Raw genomic sequence first — 23,340 nt, 5'->3', positions numbered from 1 at the left:
TATTACAGTAGGTGACAAGTAGAAGATGCTTATATAGACTCGAAACCAATGGGCCCAAAAGAGTGGTGTGTGGCTGCACTAGTGCCAACTGTGCCAGGGCTTTCGCAACTGCAGACACCCACCCCCAATCCAGGCCACCACTGTGGTCCTGAACTAGCCCACCAGAAGGAGCGGATTCTATCTGCTCCTTCTTGGCCTAGTTCTTCCTGGATGGTGTAGCGTCAGTGCAGCTTCCAGCTGCGTTCAGAACATGTGTCATCTGAACACTATGCCCTGATCATGGATGGAATCTGCATCATTTGGCCCGTGTGCTTCAGGCCTTATATTAGGGGTCAGCAGAACTACAATCATCCCTCCATATTTGCGGCTTTGATATTTGCGGATCTGATTATTCACGGATTTCATTAATATGTTCTTTCTAGGACTGTCTAGGTCCTCCAGTGCAACTCTGTGGTCAACTTAAACTAAAAGTTGCACTGAAAGACCATTTGTAGCTACTCCAGTGACATTCTGTGGTCATTGTATGTTGGACAATGACCACAGAGTTGCACTGGAGGACCTAGAGATTCCTAGAGAGGTGTCCTCTCAGGTAAAAACAGTGTTTTTGTTATTTGCGGTTTTTCCATATTCACGGGGGTCTTGTTTCCCTAACCCTAGCGAATATGGAGGAACAACTGTATAGGGAAAGAGAGAGGAGACACAGCATTTGTGAGTGCACATAACTGTGAGTTACTTGCACTCACAAGATTCCTGAAGCACTGGAAAACAAGAGGTTCTTCCTTCTTCAGTTACTATTAGATATGATGCCACTTACACAAGTCTTAACTGCATGATTTCGTGGAATAGTGCTTCAATGTGTGTGGGGGGGAATATGAATGAGTCAATTTCTAAATCAGAAAGAAAAAAGCAGAGCATGAAATAAGAGGAAGAACAGAGCCCGCCATTCAATGAAACTGCATCCTTCGACTATGTTTTCTGCAGTGACATGTAAGGCACAACACAAGTTGCAAGAGTTTTTTTGAGACAGAGGATTAAGGATGAAATGATATTGTTATGAGTTTGGACTTTGTTGGAATAACTTTCCAAGGCCTCCTTACTACCCAGTTTCTCCGATTTCAAAGAGATTCAGTTACCTTGCCAACTTTGCAACAGTCATTCTACAATTTTAGTTACTAGAACTATCAGCGTATATGCATAAAGGTAAACCTGACAATATATGGCCCATGACTGGTAGTAACATTCTGCTCGAAGGACAAGTAAATAACCCATCTTCCCCCTTCCAATAATGAATGGGTTTGTCAGAATTCTAAAGCAACGTAGTTGAGAAAGAGGGTTCTGATGCAAAAAAAAACAATCTAGTCTCTGTGGATAAGGGATATTCTATGGTCTGACTTGAAGCACACAAAGGACTGATTTTGCCCTCTGCAGACCCAAGGGTATTTGGGTTCCCCTTGACTTCTTGATGCAGAACAGGAATCTAATGTTAATATTGGGGTGTTGGTGCTGAGAACCCCCATCATATATGCAACTTATGTCTATAGATTAATGAAGCTCAAACACCTATACTGATGTCCTTTGGAGGAAAAGGAATCCTAGGTAATTGTTGGCACCCTAAAAACATAAGAAGGGATGAGCAGTATATTTCCTCCTGAAAAAAGAATATAGGTTTTATATTATAATGCAGTGCTTTCAATTTGTGTTCCTCCACAGAAATAATTCCAAAATAAAACAAAGGGGGCATGTGGGGGAGGGAAGGATGACTTTGTATTGAAATCATGGTTCCTGCACAATCTTAGTCTTAAGATAGCGAAGAGGAGGAGGAAGAAGAGAATTCAGACATTCATGGCATGATGGTTTCAGGTACCTGGAATCAGGCTCCCCTCCTCGACATTCTTCCTAACCTAGTTCTTATAACATCTGGCTTGATGAAGAAATTAGGTTTTCTGTGCTGTGGTGCAGGAAACAGTGTATTTGAAACTTTCTGTATAAAATGTTGTTTTTCACACAGAAAACAAGTTTACTGTGCAAATAAAAGCCAAGTGTTCTGCATCAAAAGTATAGCTTTTTTAGCAGGAAAAAGTCTAAAAGTATAAAGAATTACACAAAGCCTCACACATTCACATGCCATGAAGAGAAAATGGATATAAATAACAAAATCAGTGAAGGTCTAAATCCCTACTCCTATAAAATCTTCTACAAAAATCATATTTATTTCTTTAAACTACATTTTCCATTGCTTGAATGAACAGACTAAATGAAAATAAAAATTTAAAATGCCTATCTTGGTCCATTCCCCTTAATCTGTATACATTTAACATCTGACACCACTTTGTGCACAGTTACACAATATCTTTTAAATAGCACATTTCTTTGTTTTTGTTTTTGTTTTTGTTTTGTTTTTTGTCTGTTTGGTTCTGTCATACAACAAGGGTATGAGAAACTGTAATTTTTTTAAAAAATGTCAAAAATGTGCTTTCAAGTTCATTTTGGTAAAACCAGCTTACAAGAAATTTATCATTTGAACAGCAGATATATTTAGGAGAATACTTGTTTGCAACCAACATTTCTGAAAAGAGGCTCTGTTTTCCATAAGGGAAAACCAAGGACACTCCTTCAAAGAAAAACTGTTATTCTAAATCTGTGTCAGATTTAGAAGAACAGATGCAATGCCTATAATTATATGCATACTTTTCTAATCCTCTACTGATAAAAGCAAATATTTAAAACATGTTCAAAGGGAGAGGGCAACACTGTTTTAACTCAATAACCATTCCTTATTAAAATTTTGTAACCCTTCCCCCCCTTGTTTTTTTGGAATGCCAGTTAAAGACAACCAGGAAAACATAGGAAAAAGACCAACAATTTTTTAGATGTCCATATTTAAAATGAGAAACTTTTCTTCTTTTTATAAACTTATACACACTGCCAACTTATATATAACAAGCCAGATTCCAGTTAGAAATGGACAGGAGGAGATAAACAAAAATTGTCAAGCAGCAGCTCACCTGACTGCTTTTGTGTTATGATAATTGAATATAAATGCATTATATAAAATAAGTATTTTTGCAGTGTGTATATATGAGAGGAAATGCAAATGTAGCTGTTGTTATAAACAATACAGTACATGTAAGGAAAGGGTATATTAACTCCATTCTATTAAGTTTTGGGAATATACTCAGGCTCACTGCTCACAGATATTATGGCTGTGCCTAAAGTTATATCCAGTTTATTAAGTACAATACATATCAAAAAAGATAAACAAAAGAAAAAATGACCACTATTCACTAATAAATAAATGGAAAATATGAACCATTTTAATGCTCATAAAATGTAATTTGAAAAAAAAGGGTGAATATATAAAAGTAAGGAAGGTATCTAAAAAGTTAATTGAATGCAAACTACACACATAGACACATACAGACACACAGAGACGCACACAAATATATATGCACACACAAATGAATTTTGATTTGAAAGATTTACCTTGCAAAACAAAAGCTGACATTTTAGATCATAATCTTTCAACAAGATGTAGTACTAGCATTTCTTAATCCAAATCATTTTATTAACAGCACAGTAATAAATCCATTACTGAACTGGAGATAAAAATCATGATATGATAAACAAACAGAAAAGGTATATTTTTACAGAAGATAAAATATCAGTGTTGATAATTAAATATTTTTCCCCTCTGTCACACTCATAATGGCCCACTAATGTCTGTATAAGAACATTTAAACATACACACATTTTTTGGCTAGCATTATCATTCTCAAAGTAAAATTAATAAATTAATTCTTTAAGAAATGCTTTGATTTTGTAAGTGACTACAGAGTCAAAGTACACAGGTAAGAATATAATCAGAACATAGTTCTACTGTTACAAAAGATACCACTATAAAAAGGATGCCTTATTGTGTATTCTGTAAAACGTGAACTACAATACACCATAAGCCTCTCTATATTACATGGAAATATATTCTACAGAGTTTAAACTTCATGTTCTTAGTAATATTATTTTGATTTTTAAAACACAGTGACAGATGGAAGAATATATCTATAAAGTGTAATTTGTAGTATCATATGTGCCATATTTATGGCATATGACCACAACTTTATTTTTCATTTTTGTAAAAGAAATAACCTTTTAGAGCTTGAAAATATTGAGACTATATTCCTAAGTGCTCTTACCTGGACGTAATCTTTCCTATTAAATAAATAGATGCAGTACTCTTCTGTGATTATAGTGAGTAAAACAAAGGTATGAACAATTATACCTTTTAATAAATAAAAAATATTATAATATTATTATACTAGGGACCATAATTTTTTTAATGTATATAACATGCCTGGAAGTTTTTACCAAATGAAAAAATGTGAAAAATGCAAAAACAATTTATACTGAAGGGAGCACATGATTAAAAAGCAGATAAAATCTACTCACATTGTAGCAACAGTATAACAAATGTAAGCATATTTGCAGCTCACAACAGAATAAATAAAGATTTATCTTGCTAATATACTTACAGTACACATGTGATCAAGTTTTCTAAATATTTATGAAGAGCTTTGGAGATGGACGTCTCAATGTTTTTTTAAAAAAAATCATCTCAATCAAAATACAAAATTAACTTTGAATATATATATGGGCATCGCAATAATTGCATAGGATACTATATAAAAATAATACCAATGTTTCATGAAATATTATAAATGAATTAATTATCACACCCCCTAGATGCCTTCCAGTTTTCTCTGGAGTTGGTCAAACTTTTCAAGCTTCACTAGCTAATTCTCCTTTTCACAATTCCTGGTGCTTAAAAGGTTAAGACTTTATTTTTGAAAACATAGAGCAATAGTAGGGAATCTGTTGTCTACAGCTTCATAAATCTTGCTTAAGATCCTTTTCAATTACCATCCATTTCTCCTTTAAAAAGGGACCAAAAAGGAAAAAACAGAGGAGTGGAAACAGGTCAGGGCAGTCTGTGACAATGACAGTGTGATGGGCTTGGACCCCCTGTGGTGTTTCCATCTGCTATCATTAAGGTGACTATTCAGACATGAAAAAATCCCTCTTGCTGTGCTGACAGGCAGACATCAAGAACTATGACAAGGCATTAAGACAGTAAGTCAGAGACAGAGATGTCATATTCCACAAACAATACTGCCTCAAACACCAGCGCTGAAATTTTGTTGGAATTTACAATAAAAAAAAATAAAAGGGGTTTTACTTGGAGGTTATCAAACTTCCTTTTACAGCAGTTTGACAACACAGAGATTGCTGACAGTCACAGAGCTAAACACTTTGCTCCTACCTGTAATCTTCACCATAAGAAACCCAAATTTTTTGCTCATTCTGCAGTAAAAGTGGATTTTTAATTTCTTGCCCAGTCTCATCAAAAAGCTGAGTCGGAAAGCGACTGAGGCCTGACGGTTTGAAATCTGCTGAACACTGGAGCCTTTGGTGAATTATGTGCTGTACCTGGCAATGGCGGATATAAAAATAAAATGGAAACATCTGTAATAAACTGTTTGTGCTCCATAACCAGTGATGTCCAAACAAACGATAATTAAATTCATATAGAATGTTAAAAGAAGTGTGAAATGACTGCAATGTTTATCTCAGTGTAAAGTAACAAAATGAGCACAGGCTTTTAACCAGCAGGGGGTGCAACAGGATTATGGTTGAGCTCTGACCCCTTGGCACACAGACTGAAAGCAGATGTGACAGTTGTACAGAACAAGCAGTTAGCTTCTACCTACTGTAACAGCTCTCTTGATAAAGGTTATGTTTTCCCAGTCCACATTTTCAGCTACATTTTGTTAGTGTTTTCACTGGGCTTGTTGAGATTTGACAAGGGCTGTGTGCTCTCTTCCACCTGCCTGCCAAGCGTAGGTGATCAATAGCCAAACAAGAATAATACAAGACTCATTTAACAATTTTCAGCACTGTACAAATATATACTGAGACATGCCACAAACTGTTCAAGCCCCTTAATAGCCTCACCTGCTTAATTTAAAGGAAACTTTAAGTCCAGAGAGCACAATTTATGAAATAGCTCTCAACCCAATCCAATTTCACTTGATTTCTATAGCTTTTCTCCATTTTCAATTCCCCTTTCAATGAAATTTTGGAAATTACAGAAATCCATTAGGTAGCAAATGTGACTACACTGCAAATTGGCTAGTCACTTTGCCATTTTATGGTACTACAAAGATGGCTCATCTAAACATAATAGCTTCTATACATTCCTCCTAGCTGTCATCTTTTCTGAGTATAGGAAGCTTTTTCTAGGAAATGGTTCATACTCTATTCTCTTTTGCTACCTCTTGCAACTGAGCATATCATGGTGCCCTCCTATAAATGACCATGTTGTGACAGCATTTATAATGCTGGATTACACCCCCAGTATTATTAGCTCCTGTTTGGAACATATATATGACAAAACACTACAGAAAAAAAATCTGTAGTTCTCGTTACATCAGTGCAAAAAAAACCCAACAATTTGAAACAGCAATCAAATGTGCCCATATCAGTTGGGGAAACAACAAAATGCACAAAATATAGCTGATGACGTTTAGTCACTTTGAAAATGTCTGCTAACAGTGGCTGTAGTTTTTACCTATAGCATACCAGCAGTGGCAATCTTATTGCTGTTTGTGGAAATAGTTAGAATTCTCTTCCTTTACTCATACAGAAGAATCTATAAAAACCATAGGATCAATGAAGGATAATTTGATCAGAGCGAGAGTGTGGCTAAAATACTTCCACCAGAGCCGACATGAGCAAAATATCTATCCTTCTTCCTGTTCCTGACTGTACAAGATATGAATCCAAACGCTGGTTCGGTTATTGCATTTGTTTTACACTGTGTTATATTATATTGTATATTATATTGTTCTGTACTAGAAGGGTTATTTTATGAGAATTTTAATATTGAAAATTTGCATGCTCTGTATATATTTTATCTGTTGTGATCCTGCCTTGATCCATAGGGAGAGGCAGGAAATAGAAATAGAAATAAATTATTATTATTATTATTATTATTATTATTATTAATAAAATATGACAGGGATGCCCTTCACTCAAATCTTATTACAGATGCAAACTCCTAGAACAAGTTACCTTAGCCTCTATGCCTTCTGCCTCAGTTCCACATTGACAATAATAAAACAAAACTGTTTGTCTACCATGGTTGAGTATTCCTTTTTTTAAAAAAAATATTTTTACACATCAAGTATAAGAATATATGGTGTAAACATAATACAACATAGTGCATAAACAGCCTGTTACCTAAGTCAGTTGTTTCCTGAATTCAGGCAGATCCTTGCACTGAGAGCTACGAAGAAAATCTATCAGAAATGTTGATTAAGCTTCAGAAATTAAACCTCTCCAAGGAATTGTTTACAATCACAGTAGAAGATGCATATTACATTTGTTTTTGTTTGCAAAGTGAATTAATTTATACTATTTGTCAAACAAAATTGCTAGTGTCTTCTAGTCCTTTGGAGGTTCAAAAGGAGCTTGAAAGTTTTTCCATTAACATGAGTTTCCAAATTCTGGCTCTCCAAGAAGTAAAGCTAAGTTCTTTTAGCAACTTACATGTTCTCACAGTCTCCATGCACATTGCATGTAGTAGGAATATAATTAAATCTTTATGTTTCAGGTTTGAATTCCCATTAATAAACAAAGTAATTAGTAGACACCCTCTATCATCATGTACATTCTGCCCTTGTGTATCTGAGATTCTCATTAAAACCTGAGACCAAATGCCTTGCACTTTAGGGCAGTCCAGCCACAAGTGGGAGCATGAATCTCTCTCATGCAGCCTCCCCAGCAATCTTGGCCTGATCCTGATTTTAGGGGTGGTGCAGTCCAGATCCAATCCCAGGCAGCATTTGGCATTATACAGTTAAGTGCCTTCCACTGCACCTTTACACCCATTGCTTTCCCTTAATGTGCCTCTAATAACTATAATTTTTCTCTTACATTCAAAAAAAATGTATGCAAGAGCTTCTGGCCACATTTTAAAACTGTAGTAACAAAAGAAGTTTTCAATTAATGTTATCTTTCTGAGTGAATCTCCTTTTTGGTCTATATTTTGAGCCAATGAATAAATTTGTTCAATTTGAAACCAGTTATGATGTTTATCTTTTAACATCTTGTATAACTCCTTTCCGAAAATTGGCTTACTATGTTTGATCTAGTCTCTCAGTCTGTACTATCCCATCTGTCTATTCTTTACATTGTTCAGCATACCCTTCTATTTGGAATTCTGAATATATGATAAAAGAGATTATTGGGGAGCATCTTTTTCCATCTAGTAATTATGCAGAAAGGATCATGATAGGGTATTATAAGGTTATTAAGCTTATACTTATGAAATGGCTTGAATACTTGAAGTGCTCCATACAAATCTTAGTGTTTGAGGATTGTTTGTTTTTACATTTTACTTTAAACATTTTTGTAACAAGTTTCCTCTAATATTCGTCTAGAATAGTTGAGCTATTATTACTAATTCAAGATTATCTAGTGAGTTTCATGGCTAAGCAGGTATTTAGATTGAATGGCCATGTCAAATGAAACAGAACCCACTGTACCACAGTGTAAAGGTGATCAGTGGCGAGACTGACACAGCAAACACTGCTCTTGTCAAATGACAGCAGGGAAAGAAGAGAACTGAATTTGTCAAATATATGAATTTCAGTGGCAAAGGGTATTCCAGTTGAAATGCAAACTGAAATGTAAACCATTACTTTATTTCTTACTCATCTCTAGCGTTTCTATATAAGCAAAGAGGAGACATAAAGGTATGTTTTAAACTGGTAATTATTATAGTGAAATATAGATGGAAAATGCAGCAAAAACACCAGCATGCCTATACTTTTAAATACCATGTATTTTAAATGGATGTGATTGTATGCACTTGGGAAAACATGAAATATCTTTTAGCTTACCCTCTCCAGCATAATATTGGGTTGGTTCCTACAATTAGTTTCCATCTCTTTTCTACTGATGTAAACAATGATCTCCCCGGTGTCTTTGCCATTTTCATACACCTTAAAAACACACGATAATTGACTAAGTACAACGCAAAATATATTCCAGCCCTTAAATTATAGCTTATATTTTTTCAAAATATTCAACAGTAACGTTTTAAAAAGTTTATCATTATTAACTCCATTAACATGCGTTTGCAGGTATGGTGCACTTAAAGGTTATTGAGAATTTCCTGTTGAACCCTTAATACTAAGTAAGGAGAGCCCTGTATTTCAGAAAAAGCATGGAAATATTACATGTGTGAAAAAAGATAATGAATGTACTACTTGTATTACATCATTGTATTTATGGGGATCAGATATTAAGACTGGCAAAGCCTTGGTTACAAAACAAATTTCTCCAAAAGCTCTGCACTTTACCAAATGGAACTCCTGCACCTTTTTTGCAAACTGAATTTGGCTGCCCCTCAGTTAAAACAAGAATAGATTTTACACAGATAAGATATTTAAAACATATTGCTACCCTACCAACAAATCGTCTCCCAGCATTGTGTTACTTGGAAATGTGCGATAACCAGTTCTGGAAATCAAGTTTTCAAATTCTTTTACAAAAATATAACTTTTCTGAGTTGAATGCTGTTATTGGCATGGATAAGAGACAATTAAGAGAATTCCTTTTTTGGGCTGATTCAAGAAAAGATCTGCAGTCAGTTAGGACCTCACAATTTTCCTTTTGGTTCTCCTTTTTGAAGACGGAACATTTTAGAGCCAGTTATCTGACTAAACTCAAGTCGCCTACTTTAAGAATTGGTTTCACTGAGCTATGACTTCAAGTAATGCCTACTGCAGTTCTAGATGGACACTACAACGAAGTGCCTTTTGAGAACAGACTATGCATCTGCAGCCAGCCTCAGGTGGAGGATATTGTTCATTACTTGTTAATTTGTCCACTGTACAGTGACCCTAGAAAGAATTTTTTAACACCCTTGCTGACAAACAAAAGTGGGAACTCTACTGTTGATTTGGTCCAATTCCTTTTGAGTGACACCAATGACTGTGTAACACACAGAGTGGCTCTTTTTGCCTTGGCTGCAAAAAAAGATTAGAAAGAGAGAGTTAAATAAAATTGCCATAAATTGCGAGAGAGACGCCAAGTATTAATTAGATTTCATGATTATATTGTATATGTTTACTAATTTCCAGGAAAGATGTCTCTTCTTCCTTTTGTCCTTTTTAACAGTTAACTATTTTAACTGCACACTAAACGTTGGGACATTTTTTATCCTTTGTATTCTGTGCCTTTTGTTTTAAATGTTTTATGCTTTTTGATAAGCTCATTTTGTCATGGCCTTTGGCTAGCACAATAAACGTTAATTCTTCTTCATTGTATTTATCATGCTTATCAGGGCCATTTGAAATCTACAAATTTCTTACAAAGATAGATAAAAACTAATTAAAACAGAGAGAGTTGTCAATGAAGTTGGAATTTTTCTAACATAAAGAAGCAACTTCATTAAATGTATTTTTCATTAAAGTGATGGACTTTAGAATTTTAATATTAAATCAAGGATTAATTTACTAATCAATTAAATAAGAGACAATGCTAAACAGCTAACAAATTTTACATTTAAATTTCCCTCCTGGTTTTCAACTCAAAGCATAGTTCTCTTAGATTTTTGTAAAAATATTTTGCAGCCAGCAAGTAGTAAGAATAGCTTGGATGTCAGTGGACTTCCACTGAGCTGGAACGCTACCGCTGCTGCCACCAGAAGTTCTCATTCCATTCTTGATCCATCCCACAGGAGGCGATTTTCAGGAACGCTTCTGAACAGTTCCTGAAAATGGCCTCCTCTGGGATGGATCAGGAAAAGAATGGGAACTTCCGACGGTGCCGGCGGCGTTCTGGCGTGGGGTAAAATGCATCCTTTGCCCCATTCTGCTCCCATACCGCACGCTTTCATTCCATGCTGGGCCTGTCCCAGGGGCCTGTGCGATAAGCTTATCAGTGTGAGTGTAGCTGTTTTTTAAGGGAACTGCTGATAAATCATTTTCTTGGCAGAACTAAATGAAATTTCCACAGCTGATTATTCTGATGGGATTCTCCAAGTTTTAGAGGATTAAGTTTATTGAGTTTTCTGCAAGAGTAGGATTTGCTGTCTGAGGGGGCATGCATCCCCCTATTATTTTCATGTTCAGTTTCTATGAAAAGGATATACAAAATAGAGGTGGCCCTGACTAATAAAAACTGGTGAAATTTCAGTAGGATAGACGCAAAGTTTAGGAGAAAAGGTGAGTGTTCAACTGAGGGAAAGTGATTTGTTTCCTATGAATTCTGAGGCAATTTTATGGCATATGTCATAAAGATGTCCCAAGGCAAGAAAGCTGCAAAATAAATATTTATATATGGCAATGTGTAAGGGCCAAGGAATTATGATGAATTAAAAACAGTGCAAAACTTTGTTTTCTACTCAGTTCACACTCAGTTTAGAGAAAGTATAAATAGGACAAGGTACAAGATGAATATGGATCACACAACGACAAAGAAAAGAGTATTTGAACAGCCAGTGTTTTCAAAGCAATTATTCAGTAATGCACCTGGATATCCCAAATCTTCTGGTTTCTTCCAAGTATCTTCAGATTTTATTAATTTGTCAAATTTTATCACAAAATTTGCTTTAATGTTCCTGTTCTTGGGAGCAAAAAGGACAGAAGACTGGACCGTTGCTGGACCATTGCTGTAATAAATTCTTTAAATACTGAGAGTGGGATTGGAGAATCATGAGAATATCATATATTGCAAGTAGAATCTACATCTGACAGTCATAAATCTACAAACCTCCTCTCCCCCCTTATTCTCAACCTTATCTGGCTATCTTGGGGGGAAATGCATAAAATGCAGGTGTCACTCTGTCTTTGTTTCTGTCTCCTTCCAGACCTGAACTGCCAATTACTCTTCAGAATTATTGTAATTTAGGCCTGATACAGACCGGTACTTTGCGCTGGCCTGGGACCGAAAATAGGACTCGGGAGAGCGGAGTGTCCACAGGTGCCATCTTGGCATGCTGCCGTTTACACGGCTCACACAGTGATGAGGTGGCTCGTGCGCCACATCCAAATGGCACAGCACACGAGGGACATCACAGTGCTGCTCCAGGGCACTTATGGCATCGTTGACATGCTGTTTGGTTGGAATGGCCACAATCCAGGGAGAAAAGGATGACCTCTGTCCACCCCTTTCTTCCAATCTGTATAGGCCCTTATATAGTAGATTCACTGTTTCTGAGCAGTCCACCTTGATTTGGACTTCAACTGAATCCATCCAATCCAACAGAAATCTAAGCACAACACTATATTCACAACCCCACAGGCTGATATACAGTGGGCCCTTGTTATCCGCTGGGGTTTGGTTTCAGGATCCCCCATGGATAACAAAATCCGTGGATGCTCAAGCATAACAAAATGGCGTCTCTTATATAAAATAGAAAATCAAGGTTTGCTATTTGGAATTTATGCTTTTTCTGAATATTTTCAAACTGTGGATGCTTGAATCCGTGGATAAGGAGGGCCGACTATACATATCTACATTGCTCCAGCTTCCTCCCTGTACATTGATAGTACACTGATATCATTTATAGTTTAGTCCTCTAATATAGCCACATCTGCTCAAATCCACATGACAGAGGCATTAAAGTCCTGGAATTACAACAGGCCTTTTCTGAAATGAAAATATCAACTAATGCATTAGTTTTAGTGATGTAGGTGACAGGCCTTAACTCATACACAAACAGCACCCCCTTCTTAAACAAGTAGTCAACTACAGCAAAACACATAACAGGAATGGATGATGTGATGGTGATGTGAGGAGCACCATGTTCTGAAGTATCATATGATGCCAAAAGGTGGCAATATTTAGAAGAGTCTTCATTCCTCTGCCACGCAAAGAAATGTATCCTCTTTCTAAACTGTGTAGGAAAATATTGCCTTGGAAGAGTTATTTTGTCCTGGATAAGAAGAAAGCAGGGGGACCTCTTCTATGGTGATATACTGCCTAAAGTTTTGCATATATTTGTATGTCTGCCTATACATGGGACCCCAGTGCTATATATGTGGCCCTCAATCCCTTCCTCAACCTTGCCTTTCTTTGCCCTCCAAATCTGTCACAGTTGCCCATCCCTGTTCTATACACAGAGCACACAAACAAATAAACAAACATTGCTTCCCAACTGACTGGGGTGAACGCTTTTTTAAAATTCAGTATTTAAACCAAACACAGAGATCATAGAGATTATCAGGTTCTAGATACAACATGCAGACTGTTTTGTTACTGTTGTTAACTGCCCTCGAGTCATGGCAACCCTGCTGATGAGACATCTCCAAGACCCTCTGTCCTCCACTACTCTGATCAACTTCTGAAAACTCATACTCGTGATCTCTTTAATAGAGTCCATCCATCTTGCGTGCAGCCGTCCTCTCTTTCTAATTCCCTTTACCTTTCCTAGCATTACTGTTTTTTCCCCAATAACTCATGCCTTCTTGTGATGTGTCCAAAGTGCAATAACCTGAGTTTTGTCATCTTTGCTTCTAGGGAGATTTCTGGCTTGATCTGCGCCAGGACCCATTTGTTTGTCTTTTTGGCTATCCGTGGAATCCTTAGCACTCTTCTCCAGCGCTACATTTCAAATGAGTTCATTTTCCTCCTATCCTCCTTCTTAACTGTCCAGCTCTCACATCCATACATGGCAATAGGGAATACAATGGCTTGTATAATTCTAACTTTTGTGCTTGGTTGTATATCCTTGCATTTTAGGATCTTCTCTAGTTCTTTCAAAACTGTCCTTCCCATTCTTAATCTTCTTCTGATTTCCTGGCTGCAGTCTCCATTTCTAGCAATTTTTGATCCCAGGCATGAGAATTCTTTACTAGTTCTATTTCTTCGTTGTCTAATTCAAATTTGTGTAGGTTCTCTGTGGTCATTATTTTTGTTTTCTTCATGTTCAACCATAGGCCTGTCTTTACAGTTTCGTCGCTGATCTTTCTTAGTAGTTGTTCCAGGTCTTTGAGGCTTTCTGCTAGTAGTATGGTGTCATCTGTGTATCTCAGATTGTTGATATCCTTTCCTATTTTCACTCCTCCTTCTTCTATGTCCAAGCCTGCTTTTCTTACAATATGCTCTGCATATAAGTTGAACAAATAGGGTGATAAGATGCAGCCTTGTCTGACACCTTTGCCAATTGGGAACCATTCTGTTTCTCCATGTTCTGTTCTGACAGTAACCTCTTGTCCTGAGTACAGATTCCATATCAAGACAGATGCATTGGCACTCCCATGTCTTTAAGGGCATTCCATAGCCTTTCATGATCTATGCAGTCAAAGGCTTTGCTGTAATCTATAAAGCATATGCTGATTTTCTTTTGGAACTCCCCGGTGCACTCCATTAGCCATCATATGTTTGCAATGTGGTCCCTAGTGCCTCTTCCTTTCCTGAACCCCACTTGGAGGTCTGGGATTTCTCTCTCCATGTATAATTTGAGTCTATGTTGTAGAATTTTGAGCATAATTTTGCTTGCATGGTATATTAGTGCTATACTGTACTTCTTTAGTTGCTGCAATCTTTTGTGTCTCCTTTTTATGGATGGGGATGTATACTGATCGTTTCAAGACTGTTGACCATCGTTTTGTTTTCCATATTTTTTTACATATGTTAGTTAGCACTATAGTTCACTCTGTCAGTGTGGATTGCAGAAGCTCATCTGGAATATCATCGGTTCCTGGTGACTTGTTTTTTGCCATTTCTCTTATTGCAGCTTCTACCTTGTTTTGTAGAATTTGGGGTTCATCTTCATATGGCTCTTCATTCCATGTGTCTTTAATTCTGTCAATTCTGTCATCTCTTTTATATAGCTCTTTTGTGTATTGCATCCAATTTTTTTATTCCTTCCTGGTCTTGAATTGTTATTTTTATTGTCATAGAGTGTCCCAGTCCTTGGTTTGAACTTTCCTTTGATTTTCCAGATCTTGTGGAATAGGTCTCTCGTTCTCCCCTTTTTATTTTTTTCTATTTCTCTGCACTGCTCATTGTAGTAGTTTTCTTTATCTTTATACACTAGTTGTTGTACTGTTGCAACCGTGGTTCTTAGCTTGTTCCTATCTCCTTTTTGTTTTGCTCCTCTTTCTTTTATTTCTTGCAATGTTTTATCTGTCATCCATTTCTTCTCCTTCTTTTTGCCTATTGCAAGTGTCTATCTGCATTCTTCTTTATTATGTCCTTGGCTTCAGACCAAAGCTCTTCCAGTTTTCAGTCAATTATGCTTAGTAGCGCAAATCTGTTCCTTACATTGTCGATAAATTCAGTGGAGATATTGTTCAGATCATATTTTGGAATGATGACTGGGGATGTTTTTCTTCTTCAGTTTTTCTCCTATTTTTGATATGAGCAATTTGTGATCTGTATCACAACTTTTTTTTTTTAAAAAAAGTATGAATTGATCACTACATGTAGCAACACACCTGTAAAGAGTTACTTGCCTTCTTACCTGTACAGGAAAATAATGCTATGTAGGGTAGATGCATTTGAATGATTGTCTTAGAGATGAAATGGCCAATGTAGCTATGTGTATAAGAGCAAGTTAGTAAAGACAACAACAATAACAACAACCAAAACCTAGTAATGACTGATATCCAAGGTTGTGTTATAGTATAACAAATAATTCCTAGTGGCTCAACGTGTTCAGTTGGAATACCACACATAGTTTGATGGGAAATATAATTCACATAGTATGAAAACAAAAGAAGCCATAATTCCTAGAGTGTATACATTTAGGAAGCTTTCCAGATTCCAGTAGTGCTGCACTGCATTACTGCCAATCTAGGGCTGCATTCACACTGCAGAAATAATCCAGTTTTCACCACTTTAACTGTCACAGCTCAATGCTATGGAATTCTGGGAATTTTAGTTTTGTAAGACATTTAGCCTTCTCTGTCAGAGAGCTCTGGTGCACCCCCCCCCCCCCCAAATTACAGTTCCTAGAATTCCATAATATTGAGCCATGGCAGTTAAAGTGGTGCCAAACTGGATTATTCTGCAGTGCGGATGCAGCCTAGGAATGGGTGTTAACAACAAATAAATACACTGTAATATGGCATTCCTTGTAGTCATATTACTTCTACTTCATTGTAGCCTTTCTAGCCAGGGCACAGTCTGTGGATCCCTACATTTTCTATGCAGATAACTGACTAAAGAAGAGACAAGAAAAATCTCTGTGTAGAAGCAATCCTAAAGATGAAGTTCATGGAACAGTTATATAGCCTTTACTTACAGTAGATTTATTATATACTGATATAATAATATTAGTATCTTTGAGGTATGTAATACATAAATAATAGGTAGGAAGTATTGTTTTCCTTTGAAATTTCACAACTTCTTTCTGGAATTGACAAATTTTCCATCTGAGACTGGAAGAGGTTACAAATTTTAAAGAATGGAATTACACATATTGCTATTTTTTGTATGTTGCAATGTAACTGTGATGCAAAAACCCAAGCTTTAATAAATTCCTCTCATCCTGAATCTGTCAAAGGATCCTTCACTGTTCTTTGTACATCAGAGTAACACTGATACTTTTTTGCCAATTGAATCTAGAAAGAAAGCCATCTCTGAAACAAACCCAAACAAGAGGAATCCAACCAACCTAAATAAGATTGATTCCTGTCTAGGAATATGGAACCATCTAATATTCGAGACCACACTTTTGTTCTACACTTTATATCCATTATCTTTTGTTAGAACTAATATTATAAAAAGAAAGCTATGGTATTACTTCTTGCTATTACTTTCTGTTGTATTTAGAGATGGTAGGGCTCAGTGGAACAAAGCATCTTGGTAGACTAGCATGTTTTTAGTGCCAGCTGCCAACCTGAGAAAAATCAGTGACAACACACTAGGGCAACATTAGTTCTTCCACCCCTACTAAACAAACTGTTAAAAGTTCTGTTAAACCTCACAGTAGGTGTTACACTAAGAGCCACTGAGCAGTACCTATTTCCTATATTACAGCCAAAACAATTTCCCACCCAAGTGCAGAGAAGCGAAGAGAGACATAATAACACAAAAATAAAGGTGAATGATAGTACTCAGACTGAGCTGATGCTTGGCTCTTTCTTTTGTAAATGTAAGGGATCACAACATTAGACATGCATGACATATTCTTTTAATGATTTTACCTCTGCCATTCTCACCTCTGGTTGGGGCAACACTATGCAAGGAAAACCCACTTTATATTACAAATAAAATGAAATAAGTCCCACTGATACCAGGATTCCTTATGTCCAAATAGGTTTGTTTAGGATTCTCCTTCCAGATCACTGTTATTTTCTCCTTTCTATTTAATATAAATTAACCATAGTAGACCATGGTGTAGTGATTTGAGTATTGGACTATGACTCTGGATAACAGGATTCAATTCCCCGCTGGGACATGGAAACTCACTGAGTAACCCTAGGTGAGTCACACACACTCAGCTCTAGAAAATCCTGTGATGATTTCATCTTAGGATCTCCGTAAATCAGAAATGACTTGAAGGCATGCAACAACACCAATAAGACCAGTAGTAGGAGCAATGCACTTAATACAGAAATAGCAAAACTTCAATGAAGCCATTAAGTCTTGATAATGCAGCAAAAAATTAGGGAAGCTCAGCACCAAAACTGAATAGTAAATGATGGGGGCAGTATACTATGGAGTGAGGCATGGCTTAGGCTCCAGGCAATGCTACATTTGCCTCCTCAGAATGTCATTGGGTAACATGATATTCCAAAAACAACATGATATTATGAGGAGATTAATGGCTTCATTGAAGTTTTGCAATTTGTGCTATGTGGTCTTCCTCTCTTTCTACTAGTTCAAGTTCATCTTTACTATGGTCATAGAACAGCACCATCTCTTTCTACTATCTTTCTTAGCATTACTGTCTTTTCTAATGAGTCATGCCTTCTCATGATGTGGTCAAAGTTTGAAAGCCTCAGTTTGATCATCCAAGGAAATTTCCAAGGAAATTTCAGGCTTGATCTGTTTAATGACCCATTTGTTTGTCTTTTTGACCATTCACAGTATCATCAGCACTCTTTCCCAACATCACATCTCAAATGAGTTGATTTTCTTTTTTATCCACTTTCTTCACTGTCTGGCTCTCACATTCACACATGGTGAAAGAAAATACGATGGCTTTGATGATTCTAACTTTAGTGTTGGTTTGTATATTTTGACACTTTAGAATCTTGTCTAGTTCTTTCATAGCTGCGCTTCTCATTACTAGTCTTCTTCTAACTTCTTGATTGCTGTCTCCATTGTAATCAATGTTTGAGCCTAGGTACGAGAACTCTTTTACTATATGCATTGTAGCTATTCAATTGGAATACCATAGACTGAATTTCTTCTCTTTTCTAGTTTTCCTTATAATTATTTGTCATGATGGCTGAATTAGCCAAACTACAGTTAATGCAGAAAAGAATTTTCCTGATATCATGGATTTAATTAAATTCATGGTTTGAATATTATAATAAACATAACAAGTGTATTGTTAAGTATGCGTGTGTCACATCCCACAGAGAAACCTTCCGAGCCTCCAAACCCAGGTTTGGGAAAATAAAAAATGTGAAATCTGAATTTATTCAGTAAATTGTTTATATTATTTAGGTATTGATAGACAGCTTAAATACAAATTAGATCATGGATGTAAAATATACACTGAATGTAGCACTGAGATCCACTAACAAATATTATGAAAGTGCAATCATTTAAGTTTAAGATCAAAATATTACCTCAGTTTTACAACAAAATAAATGGAGAAGTTAATTTCTGTATGTAGAAATCGTGAATTGGTACAGAAGAGTCAGAAATAAAGATGCTATCCTTAAAAGTATACTATAAATTAGTACCACTGTTGAAGAACCTTGACACATGGGGTTTTCCAATATTCAGGACAATGTTGGTTAAAACAGCAGCTGAGACCACCTAGGAAGCTTGCCTGTGTATCAGTGAAAGAGTAAAAGCCAAAGAAAAACTACAGAAACCTAGAAAAATAAATTGGAAATAGAATCAACAGACATACAAGCACCAACAGAGATGTTTGATTACTCTCACACTGAGATCGACATCTTGACAATATTGCTGTAATACATTTAAGGTTTTTTCCTCTTTCCTAAATAATATAAGGAACAAATATAGCAGTATTTACTTTTCAACCAAGGTCTGGTGAAGATGACTTAACATGGGGAGTAAAACCATTAAAACTAATTATGGAGAGAGTCTAGAGTGGGGGTTGCATCTTGTATTTGTTTCTCTCTGAAGTGTTTAAATCAAATTATATTAAAAACATTTTTTAAATGACATCATCTTAAATTCAACAATACATTGGTATACTCGATGGCATGACCAGGCTCAGTGACACCCAGCCAAGGGATACAGTCTGCCCTCCACCACCCTCACCACCCACCACCTTGGCTTTCTCCCCAGGGAGGGAGCAAGGATAGCAACACAGCTATGAGGGATGCACTCGCCACTCTGCCACCACTTTGGTTGCCTCCCGATGAAGCCACGAGGGGCATACTTGCACCTCCACCACAGCAAGTGGAGTGCACTACCAGGGTGTTGCCACTTCTGTGAGGTGTTACCTGGTACAGTCCACACTCCCTGTCCCCGACCAGTGATGTCACTGGATATAATATTTAGTGTAAGCTCCACTGGTGGAGTTCTGTTTTGTGCAAAGCACAATCCCATGGAAGTAGGAGGTACAATCTCCCTCTCCACGGCAGTCTCCTATATACCACCACAATCAGCTCTGGACTGAGGAATCCCTCTCTAGAGCAGATGTTTGGGTGGTGCAAATACTGAAAGTTCTGCAAATGCAAAGTTTGGTTTTGTCTTTAGTTACTGTATTACAAACACATCCCATCTTTGTTCTAAGGAGTTCAAGGAAATAATAATAATAATAATAATAATAATAATAATAATAATAATATAATTTATTTATAGCCCGCTTTTCCAGGGTAGATCAAAGCGGGTTACAACAAAGCAAAAGGGAATACAAAACAGAATACAAAACATACAATATAAACATCATAAAAACAGCTCATTACGTTAAAACACTATAAAATACGAACAGCATAAAAAAACAGAAAAAACAAACTAGCTGAATGAGACCATTGTATAACAGGGGAGAACAGCATGAAGTCAGAACACATGGGGCAAAGCTTGTCGGAAGAGAAAGGTCTTTAGTTCCTTCCTAAAGAGATCAAGAGAGGTGACTGCATCATTCGGAGACACAGAGAAACATATTTGGGTGTCATCAACGTACTGCTAACACCGCGCCCCGTGTCTCCCGATGATATCTCCCAGCGGTTTCATGTAAATGTTGAATAGCATGGGGGACAGAATGGCTCCTTGAGGGACACCAGATGTAAGCGCCCTCTTATCGGAGCAAACGTCCCCCAGCTGCACCATCTGGAATCTACCCGAGAGGTAGGAACGGAACCACTGGAGCGCAGTGCCCCCGATACCTAAGCGTTCCAGAAGGATATCATGGTCAATGGTATCGAAAGCCTCTGAGATGTCCAAAAGCACTAACAGGGACACGCTACCCCTGTCCATGCTCAGACAGAGATCATCGACCAGGGCGACCATGGCAGACTCAACTCCATAGCCCGCCCGGAAGCCAGTTTGAATGGGTCTAGAAAATCCATTTCATCCAAGATCACTTGAAGCTGGAAGGCAACCGCCCTCTCGATCACCTTCCCCAAAAAAGGCAGCAGCGAAACAGGCCAATAATTATTCCGAATCAGGAGATCTAGGGAGGGCTTTTTTAGCAGTGGTTTTACAACGGCCAATTTTAAGCTAGATGGAAACCGCCCTTCCCCAAAAGATGAATTGATTATGCAGGGCAACATAGAAATTATGGCCATCCCCCCCTGAGCTGCCAGCCATGAAGGACAGGGATCGAGAGAGCAGATCGTCTTCCTAACACTTTGAAGAATCTTGTCCACTTCCTCAGTACTCACAGACTCAAAATGATCCAGTCTAACAAAGTCCACGGAAGCTCTGGAGACCTCTACTCTGGATTCTGAAGAAATACTGGCATCGAGATCAGCCCTTATCCGAGAGATTTTATCCGCGAAGAAGTTGTTAAACTCGTCACAGCAGGCTTTGGATGGTTGTAGAATAGGGTTCAGGGAGGGAGGCAGTTGAGTAAGCTCCCTCACTACCCTGAACAGCTCTGCTGAACGTGACTCTGCGGACGCAATACGTGCAGAATAGAACGAATGCTTTGCTGCACTTATTGCCACTCCGTAGGCCTTCAAATGGGACTCTAGGAGTGCCTTATCGGCTAAGTGCTGATGTCTTCGCCAGTTGCGCTCTAGTCGTTGCGCAGCCCGCTTCCTTTCCCTGAGATCTTCCGTATACCAGGGTTGTTTTTTGGAAGCGGGCCGGAAAGGACACTTGGGAGCGATACTGTGTATAGCCCTGGAGAGGTCTATATCCCAGGTGTTAGTCAGGGCATCAACAGAATCGCCGTCAGTTCCAACCATACACCCCTCTAGGGCTTCTTGGAACCTTCTGGGTTCCATCAGCCTTTGAGGGTGGACCATCCTAATAGGTCCAACACCCCCAGGAGGGAATTGGGTAGATGCCTTGAAGCTAGCCTCGACCAGGAAATGGTCCGTCCATGACAGGGCAGAGACATTGGTTACCTCTGCCGACGGAGTACAAAAGACGACATCGAGTGTATTACCAGCAGAATGCGTAGGCCCTGAGACCAGTTGGGACAGACCCATGGCAGTCATGGTAGCCATGAACTCCCGAGCCGCACCAGATCGACCATTGCTGGCCTCGAAGGGGATGTTGAGGTCCCCCAGGATAAGAAGCCTAGGGGACTCCAGCACCAGCTCCGAGACCAGCTGTGTCAGCTCGGCCAGGGAGTTTGTTAGCGCACGGGGTGGCCGGTAGAGCAACAGAATCCCTAGACTGTCCCTAGCCTTCAGGGTCAGGTAAATACACTCGATAAAGTCAGTTTGTCGGACATGGTTCCTGGTCAAGGAAAGGGTGTTCTTATGGATCAAGGCAACACCCCCCCCCCCCGCCCACCTAACCTGGTCTGGTCCTTAACAGAGTACCCAGCTAGAAGGGCCTGTGCCCACACTGCTTCGCTTTCAGGCCCAAGCCAGGTCTCAGTAATGCAAGCCAGGTCACAGTTCTTATCCTGAATAAGGTCGTAAATAATGTGGGTCTTATTCCTTACAGACCTGGCATTGCACAGGAGCAGAGACAGGGTTAGTGGTGCAGTTGGACTAACCCTCAGATCTCTTTGGTTAGGAGAGTGGAAGGAAGGAGAGATAGATATTACGCATCGATCTCGCCTTCCCTTCCGATAAGTCTCCACTCTCCTACCGCTATATCTCCCCCTGCCCCACACTACTCCAATAGATGCTCCGCTTAAACCATCACAATCACCCGCCACCTCTTCAAGCTGAACACATCCCATGTCTGAGAAATCTCCCCACAACAATGCAATAATGCTGCAGCAGAGGATGACTACCATACAAGTCATTCCTCTTGCTGCAGACACAGCTAGCAAGATCCCGCCCCTGTCCCTTCTGTGCCACTGCGCAGTTGCACTGCTGCGGTGCTGAGATGGATTCAGCCAGCGGCGTCCCCTGGAAATGCGCAGCTGCGCAGGGTCTTAAAGTTCATAGGGTTGCTGCGGCAGCAGCGCAGCAGCAGCAACAACAGCAACAGTCCGGAGGGAGCCCTTAGTTGGGGGCGGGACAAAGAGGTCACAGGCAAGCCTGGCTTTATAGAATGCCGCTGCCACCGGCACTCCCTCCTCGCCTTCCCCAGGTGTTCCTCGGGCTTCCCTAGCGCTGGGCTGACGGCACTGAGATGGATTCAGCCAGTGGCGTCCCCTGGAAATGTGCAGCTGCGCAGGGTCTTAAAGTCCATAGGGTCGCTGCGGCAGCAGCGCAGCAGCAGCAACAACAGCAACAGTCCAGAGGGAGCCCTTAGTTGGGGGCGGGATGAAGAGGTCACAGGCAAGCCTGGCTTTATAGAATGCCGCTGCCACCAGCACTCCCTCCTCGCCTTCCCCAGGTGTTCCTCGGGCTTCCCTCATGCTTCTCTTCTTGCAGCACCTAAATACTACTTTGGTCTGAAGCCCATTTTTCACCTGATGTCCAGGAACTCAGACATCTGACATGGTTCTTGTTGACTCGATTGGTGATTGATCTGGTATGGAATATGGTATTGGTTTCTGCCCATATTTAATGGGTTTTGGCACCTTTAGTCTGACATGTG

The 23,340-nt window shown here is 38.7% G+C and overlaps 1 protein-coding gene across 1 annotated transcript in view; it reads right to left on the bottom strand.

Annotated features, from left to right (window-relative positions):
* The window catches only part of DCDC1 (doublecortin domain containing 1), a 370,698-nt gene that overhangs the window by 167,397 nt on the left and 179,961 nt on the right, over positions 1–23,340 (bottom strand). The window contains exons 12-13 of the mRNA XM_089521309.1: positions 8,958–9,059; positions 5,315–5,481 (exon numbers count right to left, since the gene is read on the bottom strand). Of these exons, the coding sequence (XP_089377435.1) occupies positions 5,315–5,481; positions 8,958–9,059 (269 nt within the window). The remainder of the gene's footprint in view (positions 1–5,314; positions 5,482–8,957; positions 9,060–23,340) is intronic.

The sequence above is a fragment of the Sceloporus occidentalis genome, unplaced genomic scaffold, assembly GCF_023333645.1.
Source record: "Sceloporus occidentalis isolate IW3139 unplaced genomic scaffold, rSceOcc1.0.p SCAF_4, whole genome shotgun sequence".
Classification (NCBI taxonomy): Eukaryota; Metazoa; Chordata; class Lepidosauria; order Squamata; family Phrynosomatidae; genus Sceloporus; species Sceloporus occidentalis.
This window is presented reverse-complemented; position numbering and strand designations above follow the sequence as displayed.